This window comes from Hemicordylus capensis, chromosome 6 (assembly GCF_027244095.1).
Source record: "Hemicordylus capensis ecotype Gifberg chromosome 6, rHemCap1.1.pri, whole genome shotgun sequence".
In the NCBI taxonomy this organism is placed as follows: Eukaryota; Metazoa; Chordata; class Lepidosauria; order Squamata; family Cordylidae; genus Hemicordylus; species Hemicordylus capensis.
Genome location: NC_069662.1, coordinates 58,626,990 through 58,643,699, shown reverse-complemented (window position 1 = coordinate 58,643,699; position 16,710 = coordinate 58,626,990). Strand labels below are relative to the sequence as shown.

General features: G+C 45.6%; 1 protein-coding gene across 7 annotated transcripts in view; it reads left to right on the top strand.

Annotated features, from left to right (window-relative positions):
* Positions 1-16,710, top strand: part of LOC128329916 (uncharacterized) — a 481,088-nt gene that overhangs the window by 7,617 nt on the left and 456,761 nt on the right. For 5 of the 7 annotated variants that reach the window (XM_053261840.1, XM_053261837.1, XM_053261833.1 and 2 more), the window contains exons 4-10: positions 4,021-4,092; positions 4,885-4,959; positions 6,436-6,554; positions 11,814-12,014; positions 13,368-13,568; positions 14,918-15,118; positions 16,472-16,672. In XM_053261840.1, the coding sequence (XP_053117815.1) occupies positions 4,021-4,092; positions 4,885-4,959; positions 6,436-6,554; positions 11,814-12,014; positions 13,368-13,568; positions 14,918-15,118; positions 16,472-16,672 (1,070 nt within the window). The remainder of the gene's footprint in view (positions 1-4,020; positions 4,093-4,884; positions 4,960-6,435; positions 6,555-11,813; positions 12,015-13,367; positions 13,569-14,917; positions 15,119-16,471; positions 16,673-16,710) is intronic. The other 2 variants (XM_053261834.1, XM_053261836.1) reach the window with 2 other exon arrangements.

Genomic DNA, 16,710 nt, shown 5'->3' with positions numbered 1-16,710 from the left:
GTGAATGAAGCTCTCGTTCCGAGCGAGAGAGAGAGGAAGAAAGCATCCATTTGGCGAACAAAGTGCTGGCTGGGAGCAGAGAAGGCACCGCATGTCCCCCCTAGCCACATGCCCCCCCTTCCCAGAGCTAGCATGTTCCCTGTGTCGGTGTGCATCTGACGCTGATACAGGGGGCATGGCTGGCACATGTGCAAGGGCAGCAGCCTGTCCCCGAGCCACCAGCAAGCCTCCAGCTCGAGTGATCTGGCCAACACTGATCAAATCTAGGGAGGATGTAGCTCATACAAGGCTCTTGCCTGTCTGTGGGCCTGTGTGGTGTGCCTGGCGGGCTTTCAGTCCTCAAAAGTCACTAGCTCACAAACACATTGCTGGTCCACCTACCCACACACACCTTGGGCTAAACCACATGACGCGGCAGGAAAATGACTTGACTAGCAAGCCCTCCTGTCTTCTACCAAAGACGAGCACAGGGCTCTGTGGCCGCCAGGAGTCAACACCGACTCAACAGCACAGTTGACATGTTTGTTTGGTCCTGGGGTGTTTGCTTTTTATTATCTAATGAGCACCTGGGAGTGGGAGTGGGGCTGGTCTAGAAATGGATCATTACGTTGGGGGTGGGGTGGGGGGGCTTCTAACCCTTTAGCCCCACTACAGTTCCAATCTGGATTGGGCTATACACACACAAACACACACATGGGATTTGCCTCCCAGTGTCTCTGAAGATACCGAGGAGAGACGGTTGATCTGCACAGTGCATCTAATTGGGGCACGACAACATACTGTATCTTGGACTAGCCTGCCATTTGTAACCTGCTGGCAGTGGTGGATTAACACATAGGCAAAGAAGGCACTTGCCTACAGCGGCAAATTTTGAGGAGTAGCATTACTCCTCAAGTGACATTACTCTGCCACTTGCATTTGGGGGGCAGGAGAAAGTTGAATCTACTTTGAAAACTTGTTATACCGCCGCTGTCCGAAGGCAGCGAGAGCTCCTAGTGGGCCCGCCTGCCTCCCAAATCACGACAGGTCATCAGGCCGTCTTCGTACATGCATGTGGCAGGATGGTGGTGGAGATGGCGGTGAGAGCTCCTCCCACAGGCCCACCTACCTCTCAAATGACAGGTCGGGTTGGGGGGCCTCTCTGCACACATGCACACAAGGCCTGAAATGGGCTGAAAACATTTTAAAAGTAGATTTAATCCCCCCCCCAAGCCCTTTACTTGTAAAGGGGAACCCTTCTTGGGACGGAAAATCTATGGTCCCCTATGGGCGGCAAATAGCTTCATCCGCCCCCAGCCCAGATGACTTAAATGGACCTCTCAGTTAAATGAACGTGTTACTAACCACTTCAAGACTGAGGCTTGCATGCAATACCGTGCTAAGATGACAGATGCTACAGATAGTCCTATTTTAATGGAAAATTATAATAATCTAGTATGCTCTTTTTACCCAATTTTAACTGCTAACAATTCTAAAAACACTAAGCCCCGTGCTGGATTTTCCCAGCCGTGGTTTGATTACGAATGCCGTGCAGCAAAAACGGATCTTATTAACTCTTACAATCTTTATCGATCTAACTCTAATCAGGTCACTTCTCAAGATCTGATTGTTAAAAAAAGATTTTATCAAATTTTACTTGCAAAAAAAAAAAGGGAGGCCAAAAGGCTAGATTGGCAGCGTCTTATCTGTGCCGCACAGGCTAAAAACGTGTCTTTGTTTTGGTCTTTGGTATCATTCTCTTCTAAATTCAGACCTTCCCCGCCATCTTTTTATATACCTGTTGGAGAATGGACTGGATATTTCCGTGCTCTATATGCTAGAGAGGGAGCAACTACAACATTTTTACAAATAGAACAGGAACTGGACCCTAACTTATTAGCTGAGTGGACCCCAGTAACATGTACAGAGATTGCTTCAATAGTGAATCAGTTTAAAACTGGTAAGGCCCCCGGCTCAGATAATTTGCCGGTAGAGGCCATCAAGAATAATATGGATTGGTGGCTGCCGGTATTAGCCTCTCTGTTTACAGCAATTGATCAGACGACCTCGCCCCCTAGTGAATGGGGATTGGCAATTGTAATTCCTATCTATAAGAGAGGCCAAAGACATTTGCCATCTAATTATCGCCCTATCAGCCTTCTTAATGTTATTGGCAAAATGTATGCATTTCACCTACTTAATAAATTCCAGGATTGGATGGACAAAGAGCAGGTGCTGGCTGATGAGCAGGCAGGCTTTAGGGCCAATCATTCTACTATTGAGCATGCTTTAGTCTTACAACATCTAGCGGAGAAATATTCTAATCTACCCCATTCCACTCTTTTTGCTGCCTTTGTGGATTTTAAATCAGCATTCAACTCCATATCCAGAGATAAATTATGGGAGAGACTGTTTAACTCCTCTATTGATCGACGTCTGCTACTTTTAATATATAAACTTCACAAGAACTCACGTCTGAAGGTTCGATGTAGCTCAGCTGGAATCCTCACTAAAGTAATTCCTACCTTTCGAGGAGTGAGGCAAGGCTGTATACTTGCCCCAGCTCTTTTCAATTATTATATTAACCCCATTGTGGATATTATTACTAATCCATCTTTCCATCCACCTAAATTGGCCAGTAGACAGGTTAATATTTTGCTTGATGCAGATGATGCAGTAATTTTATCTCGGACTCCTGTCGGCCTCCGTAGAGCGCTTTGCTCTCTGGCTAATTTTTGCCATGAATACGCTCTGGAAATCAATTATAGCAAGACCAAAATTATGGCCTTTGCTAAACACCCAAAGACCTTGAAATGGTCTTTGGCTGGACATAAACTAGAACAGGTTAAGACCTTTAAATATCTAGGGGTTGTTTTCCAGGCCTCTACGAAACGCCAAGCACATCTGCAATATGTTACCCAAAATGCACGTAAATCGGCATTGGCCATCCAATCATATTTCCACCAAGATGGGGCTCAATTTGTACCAGCTGCCCTTAAGTTATTTACAGCTAAAGCCTGATCTCAGTTGCTTTATGGGTCGCAGTTGGGCCCATATACTAACTGCACTCCACTAGAGATAGTTCAGACAAACTTTCTGAGATCTATTCTACAGATCCCTAGATGTGTTCCCAATGTAATATTGAGGATGGAAACTGGCATGCCTAAGATGGAAGCCCGGATGTGGTTTTCCATTCTCAGCTTCTGGTTGAGATTGTCTTTCTTTTCTACAGGCCTTGCTCACTTAATTTTTATTGATAAATTTAATTCTAGCTGGAAGCAGTCAATATCTCGCCAAATAAGTTTATATGGCTTTAGCATGGATGGTCTATTAGAAATGGGTTTTTGTCAAGCGTGACTGATATTAAAGCAGCGGATCTATGATATGGAAATGCAGACTGATCGATCTTTAATTCTAAAGAAGTTTTCCTAGGTTTACAAATGTATAATACTAAACCTGCGAATTACCTGGGTAAGATTACTATCACTAAATATTGCAGGATGTTTACATTGGCCAGATTTAATGTGCTACCTTCAGCTGAATTAAAAGGTAAATTTAGAGGGATCCCAAAAGAACAGAGACTATGTCCTTGTGGCTCTGGAGAACAGGAGTCTATCTTTCATATCTTACTCCACTGTCTTTTTTATAGGGACTTACGAACTTGTTATATTTCCTCCTTACTGACTGATTTCCCAGGGCATACAGATGCATTTTACGTCAACTATCTGCTCTCAGATCAGAAGGAGGAAGTAACATTTAAAGTTGCTAAGTTCTGTGAGGCAGCTAAGAAGGCTAGACAACAGATGGTAAATCAGATTATGCTAACGGGAAATTGCTGATTAGGATGAGTCCATGTTCCTGATTATATTATGTATATATTATTACTATATTACGTGTATTATTATGTATGTAAATTTTGGTCTATGACCGTAAATAAACATGACTTGACTTGACTTGGCTTCATCCGCCCCTGCATCCTGGAGCTCCTTCCCGCATTTTGCTAAGCTTGTAACCAATGGGTCTAATTCCTCCCCACTGCAGGGTTCTCAACCATCATCCGCTGAAAGTCATTGATGATGCCAGTTTTTACAGGCTTCCCTCACTGAAGCTTCTGTAAGTACCAGAAATGAATTCGTTATTACCATGATCACTGATTTTTCTGCATCTTGGACAGACACTCCTCTTCAGGGCCACTGTGTGGTCCAGAAGAACTCATCAGACTTTTCCCATATTTTTTTTGTCATGGTAAAATCTGAGGGTACATTTCTGACTATGTGAAAGTGCCTCTGAGTATATGCAGGGTATACGGCACATCCCTGTATCCTGTTTTTAATGCAGGGCTTCAACTCTAAAATGTATGAAATAATAATAATAATAATAATAATAATAATAATAATTAATAAATAAAGAGAGTTTCTTGAAGTATGTGCAGATTGCCAAGTTTGTTTTCAGCCAAGATTTTGTGCCTGGAATATAAGAATTAATGATAATGAATTAAGCTCCTTTGATCATGTATAATATCTGCCTTTGTGTCATCACCAAATAAATTATACCAGCCCTCATGCATTTGGTACTGGAGGTCCAGCCTGCTGGTCGGAGGCATGATTTCAGGGCAGGCTGAAGCTGGTTACTCAGTGGTGAAGGAAATACACCCTGCATGTGCTTTGAAGCACTCTTTTCTTTAGTACTGTTGAATAAACAGTACTCCAGAGCTAAGCCATGATGCTTTCTCCCTTTTCCATTCTGCCTGATGTGGAATTGTGTGGTTTGAAAGCAGCAAACCCAACAAGCTTCAAGAAATTGGGTCTCCCTAGACATTACTTCTGCTACACCACACTGGCTTTCTCTGTTGGATCTCATGATATCTGGCATTGGCATTGCAAAAACTCTCTGTCCTTATTTCAGAAACCTTAGTTCTACAGAAATGACCCCAAAGATATTAGAGGACCTGCTCCAGACCTCCCAGCAATTGAAGACTCTGTAAGTACTATGTACACCCTTTCCCTTTTGCTGGTTGCCAAACAAGAAAAGAAAAGAGACAACTGGAAACAGGGAGTCAGCCTTGCTCTAACCCACTCCTCCTCCTCCTCCTCCTCCTCCTCATCCCTCCAAGTAGGTAGATAGGGGCAACTTCAGAGGCTGTAGTTTTTCCTGCGAGGAGGACGGTTTACCAATACTCACACTGCTATCAAGTTGCTAGCCAATCCACACTTCCTGCCCAACATGTTATCAAGTTTTGCTGTGGGAATGGAAGTCATGCTAGAGTGGTAGTTTAGGGAACAGGCATTCCTCAGAAACTTGACAGGGGCTTCTCAGCGAGATGGTCAGAAATGACAGTCAAGCTTCCCTTAAGCCGGGGGTATAGAGAAGGGGGGGACGCAGAGGGACGGAGCGCAGGTACTTCTTACTCGGCTTCTCTGACTGTTGGGGTGTGCATGGCCATGGGGGCTGTCATGGAGAGTGCCTCCACTTCTGAATTTGCAATGACATCACTGCCTGAAGCTTGTCTACCACTACCAAACTTCCCCCTGAAATATGGAGCTACAGGATTGTTGGGTGTGTTCTAAGCTGTACGCTCAGTTTGTGTGGACCAATGGTGAGGGCAACAGCCCTGGCCAGCACCCTGTGTGGGTTGAAGGAGTGCAGGAACATTCCCCAGAATCCTCTGCAACACAGAGATGTTGTGTGGCAGATATGCAGGGAGTCTGCAGGAGACAAAAACCCAGAAAAGATTCCCTGCTGGTAAAAAGTTTGAAAACCACTTAGCTAAAGTAATGAGTATCTTTGGGCATCATGTTGAGACATCTCCCAGTTCTGTCTTCTCCGGAAATATCTCTTCATTAAAAAAGGGTTCCTTCCTTCTTCTCCTTCACAGGCTGTGTGCTTTCCCTCACCAGCGCTCAAACACAAATGGAGTGGGGCCATAGCTTAATGACAGAGCTTTGCACATGCAGGGTCCCAGATTCACTCTCTGGCATTTCCAGTTAAAATCATCTCAGGGAACAGAGCTAGGATAGACCTCCATCTGAAGCACTGAAAAACCATTGCCAGTTAGAGTTAGAAAGCACTGGACTCAAGAGGCCAAGGATTTGCCACAGTATAAAGCAGCTTCGTACTTCTTCGGCAAGAAATAATTTCATCAGAAATTATTATCCCTCACAGCAAAGGGAGAATATTATCTCCCTCACAGCAAAGGGAGGAAGATAATATCTCCCTCACAGCAAAGTCAGCTCAACCTTCATCAGTATATCGAGATGGGAATATCCCTTCATAGGGTAGTTTTGAGTTAGAAACATTTTCTGAAGAGATGTGGGGGATATGTGGAGAGGCCCAAAAGTGTGGGTTGGCATGGCACCCTCTTGGAAGGACTGGATTTGTTGTGGGGGTTGCCAGTTACTGTCCTCTCTGCAAGACATGCCAAGAGACTGTGAGGAGTTCTGTCTTTTTCCTCCACAGCATCTTGCCTAACAAGATATTCTGCTGTCTTTGCCGTATGAAGGATGACATTGAAGTTTTGTCTGATACGATAAAGTTGGACTGCACCGACACATGTACCACAAACGAAACTCTCTGCGGTAGGCCTGCGGTAGTTTATGAAATTCTGTATTGTTTTGAATATTAAAGAGCATTTCACAATTTTCCCTCTAAGCAGGGAAAAAATGTTGCAAAATGAGCTCATCGGCAGAATGTACTAAGAAAGAACACCTCAAATGGCAATGACCCAAACTGCACAAAAATCAAAGTAGGTCTGCAAATGTCTCTTTTTGGAGATGAAATAATTTTTGGACCTTTGCTTTGATTTCTGGAGTCCTTCCCTTGGCCCAAAATATGTATCCTTCCTCCATGATTCTAAGTTGGGCAGAGTGACCTCTGAGAGTGTAAGGGCAATACTTTCTAGAGGCCCTTACTATCCTTTTCTGGGCGGGGGGGGGGGGGTGCGGGAGTTAGCTGCCTGGGACTCTAATTATTTTTCAGCTTCGATTGCCAAACCAGTAAGAGAGCAAGAGTAAGTTCTTTTTACAACAAGCAAACAAACTTGTTAATACTTACTGAAAAACTGAAGGGCAAACAGACATTAGGGCAGCTCACATGATCGGTCCTTGGGTCAGAGAAGCATCCTACCCATGTTCTGGAACTGTGCGCGCTTCCACTTACTGATGACGTGTCAGTAAAAAACAAGGTTTGGATGGGGAGTGGTGATTTGCTAAGCGATATCTGGGCAGAAGAGCTTCATCCTAACCAGCAGCTGTAACGTAAAGGTAAAGTTGCGCCATTGAGTTGCTGTCGACTCCTGGCGACCACAGAGCCGTGTGGTTTTCTTTGGTAGAATACAGGTGAGGTTTACCATTGCCATCTCCCACGCAGGATGAGATTATGCCTTTCAGCAACTTCCTCTATCGTTGCTGCCCAATATAGGTGTTTCTCATAGTCTGGGAAACATACCAGCAGGAATTCGGACCGGCAACTTTATGCTCACTAGGCAAGTTATTTCCCCACTGCGCCATTAGGTGGCAACCAGCAGCTGTACCCAGCTCTTTAATAAGGTGGTGGTGGGGGGGGGATCTTCCTGCCCAGCTACTGCTTCGCAGACAATCACTCCCCCCACACTTGCTTTTTACTCACACATGACTGCTCAACGGGAGTGCACACAGCTCCCAAACTTGTGTAGGATGCATCTCCTACCCAAGTACTACCGATGGTGTGAAGTGCGCTATGATCTTACTAATCAATAAGCTGCATCGCTACTAATAATAACTCATAGTCAAATCTTAGTTGTGTGGAGACTGTCAAGCTCCCTGTAATTGACTGCATAACCCTCTAGCTGTCAAGGCACATGTTTCTTGGCTGCTCAGTATCCCTATGCATGATCTACTTCCTTCCACATTGGTCATGCTGCTTGATTCAGCAGTCACATGCGTATTGCTTTTGTTCCACCAGGATCCATGGAACTACAGCCCTGGATCCCCTGGTTAGGGATGTGCGAACCAGTTCGAATTTGAACCAGTTCGAATTCGAACAGGGGTGGTTTGATGGTTTGAATTCAAACCAAACGAGCCATCAGGTTCAAGCTGCAGGTTCAAATTCAAACCAAACGGGGGGTGGTTCTATTCGAACCAGTTCAAACCAGTTTGAACTGGTTTGTAACTCCTAAAGTGGGTGGGGTGGTATCTGGCACCCATGGGTACCTAGCCTCCAAACTCCAAAGCAATCGGACACTCGTACAATTTTTTAATGAATTTTTGAATTTTATTTTTATTTTTTCTCATAGGGTACAAAAGAGTAGGTGAAAAGATGAGGTTGCTCCTTCTACAAACAGCTGCCTCTATTGCAGGGCTGCTCTACTTTGGCCTTCCTCCAGGTGTTGGCCTACAACTCCCATAATTTCTGGCTATTGACCACTGTGGCTGGGGATAATGGGAGTTGTAGTCCAAAACAGCTGGGGGCCTAAATTGAGCAGGCCTGCTCTATGGGCATCTCTGTGTTTTCTCTCTAGACAACATGTGGCGGGCATTGGGTCCAGCAAGCCCAATCTTCCCCACTGCCCCACCCAACAGAGGGCAGGCAAGTGGGTAGAATTTGGTAGCTTGCATTCTCTCTAAGGGCAGTGCCAGTAGTCCAATCCTTCTCACCATCAGAGAGAGAGAGAGAGAGAGAGAGAGAGAGAGAGAGAGAGAGAGAGAGAGAGAGAGAGAGAGAGAGAGAGCCACCTGCCATCTCTTTCCCAGTTGCTCATTCTGTCTCTCAACAGCATAGTGGGGAAGATGGTTTTCTCTCTGGGTAGAGAGAGGGCAGGACAGTGGTCAAAGAAATCAGAGAGACCAGGGGTAGGGGTATGCACAAAACCAATTTGCCCGGTTTGGTTCGAATTCGAACCAGGTTTGAACCAGGAGGGGGAGGTTCGCTTTTGGTTTTGCTTGAACCTCCCCCAGTTCAGTTTGAATTTGAACCATTTTGAACTGTTTTGAACTGGTTCAAACCTCCAAAAGAGGGTGGGGTGGTATCTGGCACCCATGGAGACCTGCCACCCAAACCCCAAAGCAATCGGACATTCGTGCGATTTTTAATGAATTTTTGAATTTTATTTTTACTTTTTTCTCTTAGGGTATAATGGGACTCGAACCAAACCATTATTCCCCATTGTGGAGCACCCATGGGTTCCAAAAACCACCCAAACCCCAAAGCAATCGGACACTCCTACGATTTTTTATGAATATTTGAAATATATACATCCCCCCCCCCTATCTCTTTCTTTAGCCTCATTTAAGATTTCTTTACTTCATGAGCTGAGCTTCAGTGAGGAGGGGCATTTTAAAATCTTGTCTCTGGGCCCACTCCAACCTTGCTACACCCCTGGTTAAAGAGCATTTCACAATTTTCCCTCTAAGCAGAAAAAGAAATGTTGCAAAATGAGCTCATTGGCAGAATGTACTAATAAAGAACACCTCACATGGCAATGACCATAACTGCATAAAATTCAAAGCAGATCTGCGAATGTCTCCTTTTGGAGAGAAAATAATTTTTGGACCTTTACAGGTCTGCTTTGATTTCTGGAGTTCTTCCCTTGGTAAAAAATATGTATCCTTCCTCCTTGTGTTTTGTGCAGAGTGACCTCTGAAAGTGTAAGGGCAATACTTTCTAGAGGCCCTTACTATCCTTTTCTGGGGGTGTCAGCTGCCTGGGACTCTAATTATTTTTCAGCTTCGATTGCCAAACCAGTAATCGTACTCCAGAGAGCAAGAGTCAGTGTTGACTCCTGGAGACCTCAGAGCCGTGTGGTTTTCTTTGGTAGAATACAGGAGGGGTTTACCAGTGCCATCTCTCCTGCAGGATGAAATGATGCCTTTCAGCATCTTCCTATATCGCTGCTGTCTGGTCTGCTGTCAAGGCACATGTTTCTTTGCTGCTCAGTATCCCCAAGCATGTTCTACCTCTGTCCACATTGGCCATGCTGCTTGATTCAGCAGTCACATGCGTATTGCTTTTGTTGGACCAGGATCCATGAAACTACAGCCCTGGGTGCTCTGGTCTCTCTGGTTCCCTTGACCACACTCCTGTTCTCTCTTTTCCCGGAGAGAAAAGCGTCTTCCCCACTATGCTGTTGAGAGACAGAATGAGCAACTGGGGAAGAGATGGCAGGTGGCGCTCTCTCTCTCTCTCTCTCTCTCTCTCCATTGTGTTAATATAGCTACAAGGCTCTTTGTTGTGATTTTGCCAGTAACACTTATAGATTTTCAAACAGCTAAAAACTTCCTTTAAAACAAATAAAGCTGAGATTTATGCTGCTTCCAGCAGCAATAAATGGTACACGTTTAAGTGGATTCTTACTGACACTACACATACTCCCATAGGCTTCCATGCTGCTTCTTAGTAGCTGCTTCTTATTCTCTGGCTACACACTGCTCACAGACCTTGTGCTATTTTCTCAGCGCCAGCAGTTGGCCAGCACTTGCATTCCATTCTTTTACAATGTGGGGACTGTAAGCATAGGCTGGCAGGTGCTGCTGAGAAAATAGAGCAAGGTCTTTGATCAGTGTGTAGTCAGAGAATAAGATCTTCATAGAAAGCAGTTTAGAAGCTATTGGGAACATTTGTACTATCAGTAAGAACCCACTCTGAACTTATGCAGAAACTTTCAGCTTCACACAGTTGATTGTGTCTGGAAAGTACCCTATGTGCACACTAAGACTGCAACCTGAACATTCTCACAGAAGGCATCTTTCTTGGAATTTGGGGGTCACTTAGCGGGGTGCAGAAACAAGCACACAGAGATCACAAAGCAAGGACATAGATCCAAGCAGTAATGGATGTACAGTAACTTTGCCCCCAAAGCAAAACATCGCCCTGAAACCAAAAACTGCTTTTCTCCAGAATCCTCTTAGGATCTCTGCCAGCCAGCTCCAAACTCCAGCCATGGTGGGAGGGGGGCATAGCTTGGTGGGAGGGCACATGGCTTACATGCAAGAGGTTCAGTTCCTGTCTTCTCCAGTTAGAAGATCTTAGATCAGGCCTGCTCAACTTCGGCCCTCCTGCAGTAGTAGTTGGCCTACTACTCCCATAACCCCTGGCTATTGGCCACTGTAATGGAGGATTATGGGAGCTGTAGTTCAAAAACAGCAAGGGGGCCAAAACTGAGCAGGCCTGACTTAGATGGTACGTCTCGGAAAGTGCGGTTTGCCTGAGATCTTGAAAATCTGTTAATCAGAGTACTCAGTACTGGGCTAAATAGACCAGTGGTCTCAACTCCATATGAGGCATCCGCCTTCATATATTCATAATGTTTCCAGCTCTCCTTGTACCCTAAATCCCACCGCCACTTAGACCAGGCAAACGAGTTCCACAGCTTCTTCCTCAATTGCAGATCGGTTGACCATCCAAAAATCCAGGATGATTTGCTGCACTGACTAGCTGACACATAGAGCAAAGCTGCCCCAGTGCAGCAAGAAAGCAGCCTAAGAGAACTTCTCAACTAACCGTAGTGGGGAAACTGCAGTTTTTGATGTCTTCCCCTGGAAGCCCTCTGTGCCAGTTGAAAACATGTCCCTGAGGGCTGTGCAATTCTCAGGGACATATTTCTGGGAGTCACAGAGGACTCCCTGAGGAAGGGGGAGGGGCATCAAAAATTGCAATTCCCTGCTGCACCAATGCAATTGGTTGGGAAATCCTGTTAGTTTGTTTTCTTGCTAACTGTTGCATCCTTGCTCTGCATGTAATTGACAGGATGATATGCACTAATACATTTGTCCCTTTACAACTTCTCTTCTTGCAACGTGCTAATCTGAGCATCAAGTGCCTCTGGACTTTGGATGATAATGTTCCTTCTTTTTTCTGATCAGAGAAAGATGAGGCTTTGAACAGGATGCAAAAAGAAGTCATGAAGGCGTTGGAAATCAGGAAGCTGAATGCCAGCAGTACACTGAACATTTTGCCTGAGAAACTTTTACACAGCAACATAACAATGAAGGTCACCATGAGGCAGAGAAACACCAATTTAGGTGAACTCAACCCACACCTTTTGAAATCGGTCCAGGAATTAGGTAAGCTGAAACCTGAAGAGGTCCTGCAAATGACGTGGAATGACACCTCTGAACTGAAAAAGCTGTACATGTTGGCCAATTTGCTACAGATGGCACTCAGAGAACAAGTTACAGAAGATCAGAGGGGCGGGCAAGGCGGACCTCGCCAAGTAGTAAGCCGGTTTGCTTGGAAGCGGTCTCTTATGCAGTCCACAACTAGCTTCCCCTTGTTGACAGCTTCCATCATGGTGGATAATGACACTGCTGATTTGACTGTCCGAGTACTTATCATTCCGAAAAATGTCAATGAGTCAAGCCAGCATAGATGCAAGCAGTGCTGGATGTACAGTAACTTTGCCCCCAAAGCAAAACATCGCCCTGAAACCAAAAACTGCTTTTCTCCAGAATCCTCTTAGGATCTCTGCCAGCCAGCTCCAAACTCCAGCCATGGTGGGACGGGGGCATAGCTTGGTGGGAGGGCACATGGCTTACATGCAAGAGGTTCAGTTCCTGTCTTCTCCAGTTAGAAGATCTTAGATCAGGCCTGCTCAACTTCGGCCCTCCTGCAGTAGTAGTTGGCCTACTACTCCCATAACCCCTGGCTATTGGCCTCTGTAATGGGGGATTATGGGAGCTGTAGTTCAAAAACAGCAAGGGGGCCAAAACTGAGCAGGCCTGACTTAGATGGTACGTCTCGGAAAGTGCGGTTTGCTTGAGATCTTGAAAATCTGTTAATCAGAGTACTCAGTACTGGGCTAAATAGACCAGTGATCTCAACTCCTTATGAGGCAGCCACCTTCATATATTCATAATGTTTCCAGCTCTCCTTGTACCCTAAATCCCACCGCCACTTAGACCAGGCAAACGAGTTCCACAGCTTCTTCCTCAATTGCAGATCGGTTGACCATGCAAAAATCCAGGATGATTTGCTGCACTGACTAGCTGACACATAGAGCAAAGCTGCCCCAGTGCAGCAAGAAAGCAGCCTAAGAGAACTTCTCAACTAACCGTAGTGGGGAAACTGCAGTTTTTGATGTCTTCCCCTGGAAGCCCTCTGTGCCAGTTGAAAACATGTCCCTGAGGGCTGTGCAATTCTCAGGGACATATTTCTGGGTGTCACAGAGGACTTTCTGGGGAAGGGGGAGGGGCATCAAAAATTGCAATTCCCTGCTGCACCGATGCAATTGGTTGGGAAATCCTGTTAGTTTGTTTTCTTGCTAACTGTTGCATCCTTGCTCTGCATGTAATTGACAGGATGATATGCACTAATACATTTGTCCCTTTACAACTTCTCTTCTTGCAACGTGCTAATCTGAGCATCAAGTGCCTCTGGACTTTGGATGATAATGTTCCTTTCTTCTTTTTTCTGAGCAGAGAAAGATGAGGCTTTGAACAGGATGCAAAAAGAAGTCATGAAGGCGTTGGAAATCAGGAAGCTGAATGCCAGCAGTACACTGAACATTTTGCCTGAGAAACTTTTACACAGCAACATAACAATGAAGGTCACCGTGAGGCAGAGAAACACCAGTTTAGGTGAACTCAACCCACACCTTTTGAAATCGGTCCAGGAATTAGGTAAGCTGAAACCTGAAGAGGTCCTGCAAATCAAGTGGAATGACACGTCTGAACTGAAAAAGCTGTACATGCTGGCCAATTTGCTACAGATGGCACTCAGAGAACAAGTTACAGAAGATAAGAGGGGCGGGCAAGGGGGACCTCGCCAAGTAGTACGCCGGTTTGCTTGGAAGCGGTCTCTTATGCAGTCCACAACTAGCTTCCCCTTGTTGACAGCTTCCATCATGGTGGATAATGACGCTGCTGATTTGACTGGCCGAGTACTTATCATTCCGTAAAATGTCAATCAGTCAAGCCAGCATAGATGCAAGCAGTGCTGGATGTACAGTAACTTTGCCCCCAAAGCAAAACATCGCCCTGAAACCAAAAACTGCTTTTCTCCAGAATCCTCTTAGGATCTCTGCCAGCCAGCTCCAAACTCCAGCCATGGTGGGACGGGGGCATAGCTTGGTGGGAGGGCACATGGCTTACATGCAAGAGGTTCAGTTCCTGTCTTCTCCAGTTAGAAGATCTTAGATCAGGCCTGCTCAACTTCGGCCCTCCTGCAGTAGTAGTTGGCCTACTACTCCCATAACCCCTGGCTATTGGCCTCTGTAATGGGGGATTATGGGAGCTGTAGTTCAAAAACAGCAAGGGGGCCAAAACTGAGCAGGCCTGACTTAGATGGTACGTCTCGGAAAGTGCGGTTTGCTTGAGATCTTGAAAATCTGTTAATCAGAGTACTCAGTACTGGGCTAAATAGACCAGTGATCTCAACTCCTTATGAGGCAGCCACCTTCATATATTCATAATGTTTCCAGCTCTCCTTGTACCCTAAATCCCACCGCCACTTAGACCAGGCAAACGAGTTCCACAGCTTCTTCCTCAATTGCAGATCGGTTGACCATCCAAAAATCCAGGATGATTTGCTGCACTGACTAGCTGACACATAGAGCAAAGCTGCCCCAGTGCAGCAAGAAAGCAGCCTAAGAGAACTTCTCAACTAACCGTAGTGGGGAAACTGCAGTTTTTGATGTCTTCCCCTGGAAGCCCTCTGTGCCAGTTGAAAACATGTCCCTGAGGGCTGTGCAATTCTCAGGGACATATTTCTGGGTGTCACAGAGGACTTCCTGAGGAAGGGGGAGGGGCATCAAAAATTGCAATTCCCTGCTGCACCGATGCAATTGGTTGGGAAATCCTGTTAGTTTGTTTTCTTGCTAACTGTTGCATCCTTGCTCTGCATGTAATTGACAGGATGATATGCACTAATACATTTGTCCCTTTACAACTTCTCTTCTTGCAACGTGCTAATCTGAGCATCAAGTGCCTCTGGACTTTGGATGATAATGTTCCTTCTTTTTTCTGAGCAGAGAAAGATGAGGCTTTGAACAGGATGCAAAAAGAAGTCATGAAGGCGTTGGAAATCAGGAAGCTGAATGCCAGCAGTACACTGAACATTTTGCCTGAGAAACTTTTACACAGCAACATAACAATGAAGGTCACCGTGAGGCAGAGAAACACCAATTTAGGTGAACTCAACCCACACCTTTTGAAATCGGTCCAGGAATTAGGTAAGCTGAAACCTGAAGAGGTCCTGCAAATCAAGTGGAATGACACGTCTGAACTGTAAAAGCTGTACATGCTGGCCAATTTGCTACAGATGGCACTCAGAGAACAAGTTACAGAAGATAAGAGGGGCGGGCAAGGGGGACCTCGCCAAGTAGCACTCCGGTCTGCTTGGAAGCGGTCTCTTATGCATTCCACAACTAGCTTCCCCTTGATGACAGCTTCCATCATGGTGGATAATGACGCTGCTGATTTGACTGGCCGAGTACTTATCATTCTGAAACATGTCAATGAGTCAAGCCAGCATAGATGCAAGCAGTGCTGGATGTACAGTAACTTTGCCCCCAAAGCAAAACATCGCCCTGAAACCAAAAACTGCTTTTCTCCAGAATCCTCTTAGGATCTCTGCCAGCCAGCTCCAAACTCCAGCCATGGTGGGAGGGGGGCATAGCTTGGTGGGAGGGCACATGGCTTACATGCAAGAGGTTCAGTTCCTGTCTTCTCCAGTTAGAAGATCTTAGATCAGGCCTGCTCAACTTCGGCCCTCCTGCAGTAGTAGTTGGCCTACTACTCCCATAACCCCTGGCTATTGGCCACTGTAATGGGGGATTATGGGAGCTGCAGTTCAAAAACAGCAAGGGGGCCAAAACTGAGCAGGCCTGACTTAGATGGTACGTCTCGGAAAGTGCGGTTTGCTTGAGATCTTGAAAATCTGTTAATCAGAGTACTCAGTACTGGGCTAAATAGACCAGTGGCCTCAACTCCATATGAGGCAGCCGCCTTCATATATTCATAATGTTTCCAGCTCTCCTTGTACCCTAAATCCCACCGCCACTTAGACCAGGCAAACGAGTTCCACAGCTTCTTCCTCAATTGCAGATCGGTTGACCATCCAAAAATCCAGAATGATTTGCTGCACTGACTAGCTGACACATAGAGCAAAGCTGCCCCAGTGCAGCAAGAAAGCAGCCTAAGAGAACTTCTCAACTAACCGTAGTGGGGAAACTGCAGTTTTTGATGTCTTCCCCTGGAAGCCCTCTGTGCCAGTTGAAAACATGTCCCTGAGGGCTGTGCAATTCTCAGGGACATATTTCTGGGTGTCACAGAGGACTTTCTGGGGAAGGGGGAGGGGCATCAAAAATTGCAATTCCCTGCTGCACCGATGCAATTGGTTGGGAAATCCTGTTAGTTTGTTTTCTTGCTAACTGTTGCATCCTTGCTCTGCATGTAATTGACAGGATGATATGCACTAATACATTTGTCCCTTTACAACTTCTCTTCTTGCAACGTGCTAATCTGAGCATCAAGTGCCTCTGGACTTTGGATGATAATGTTCCTTTCTTCTTTTTTCTGAGCAGAGAAAGATGAGGCTTTGAACAGGATGCAAAAAGAAGTCATGAAGGCGTTGGAAATCAGGAAGCTGAATGCCAGCAGTACACTGAACATTGTGCCTGAGAAACTTTTACACAGCAACATAACAATGAAGGTCACCGTGAGGCAGAGAAACACCAATTTAGGTGAACTCAACCCACACCTTTTGAAATCGGTCCAGGAATTAGGTAAGCTGAAACCTGAGGAGGTCCTGCAAATCAAGTGG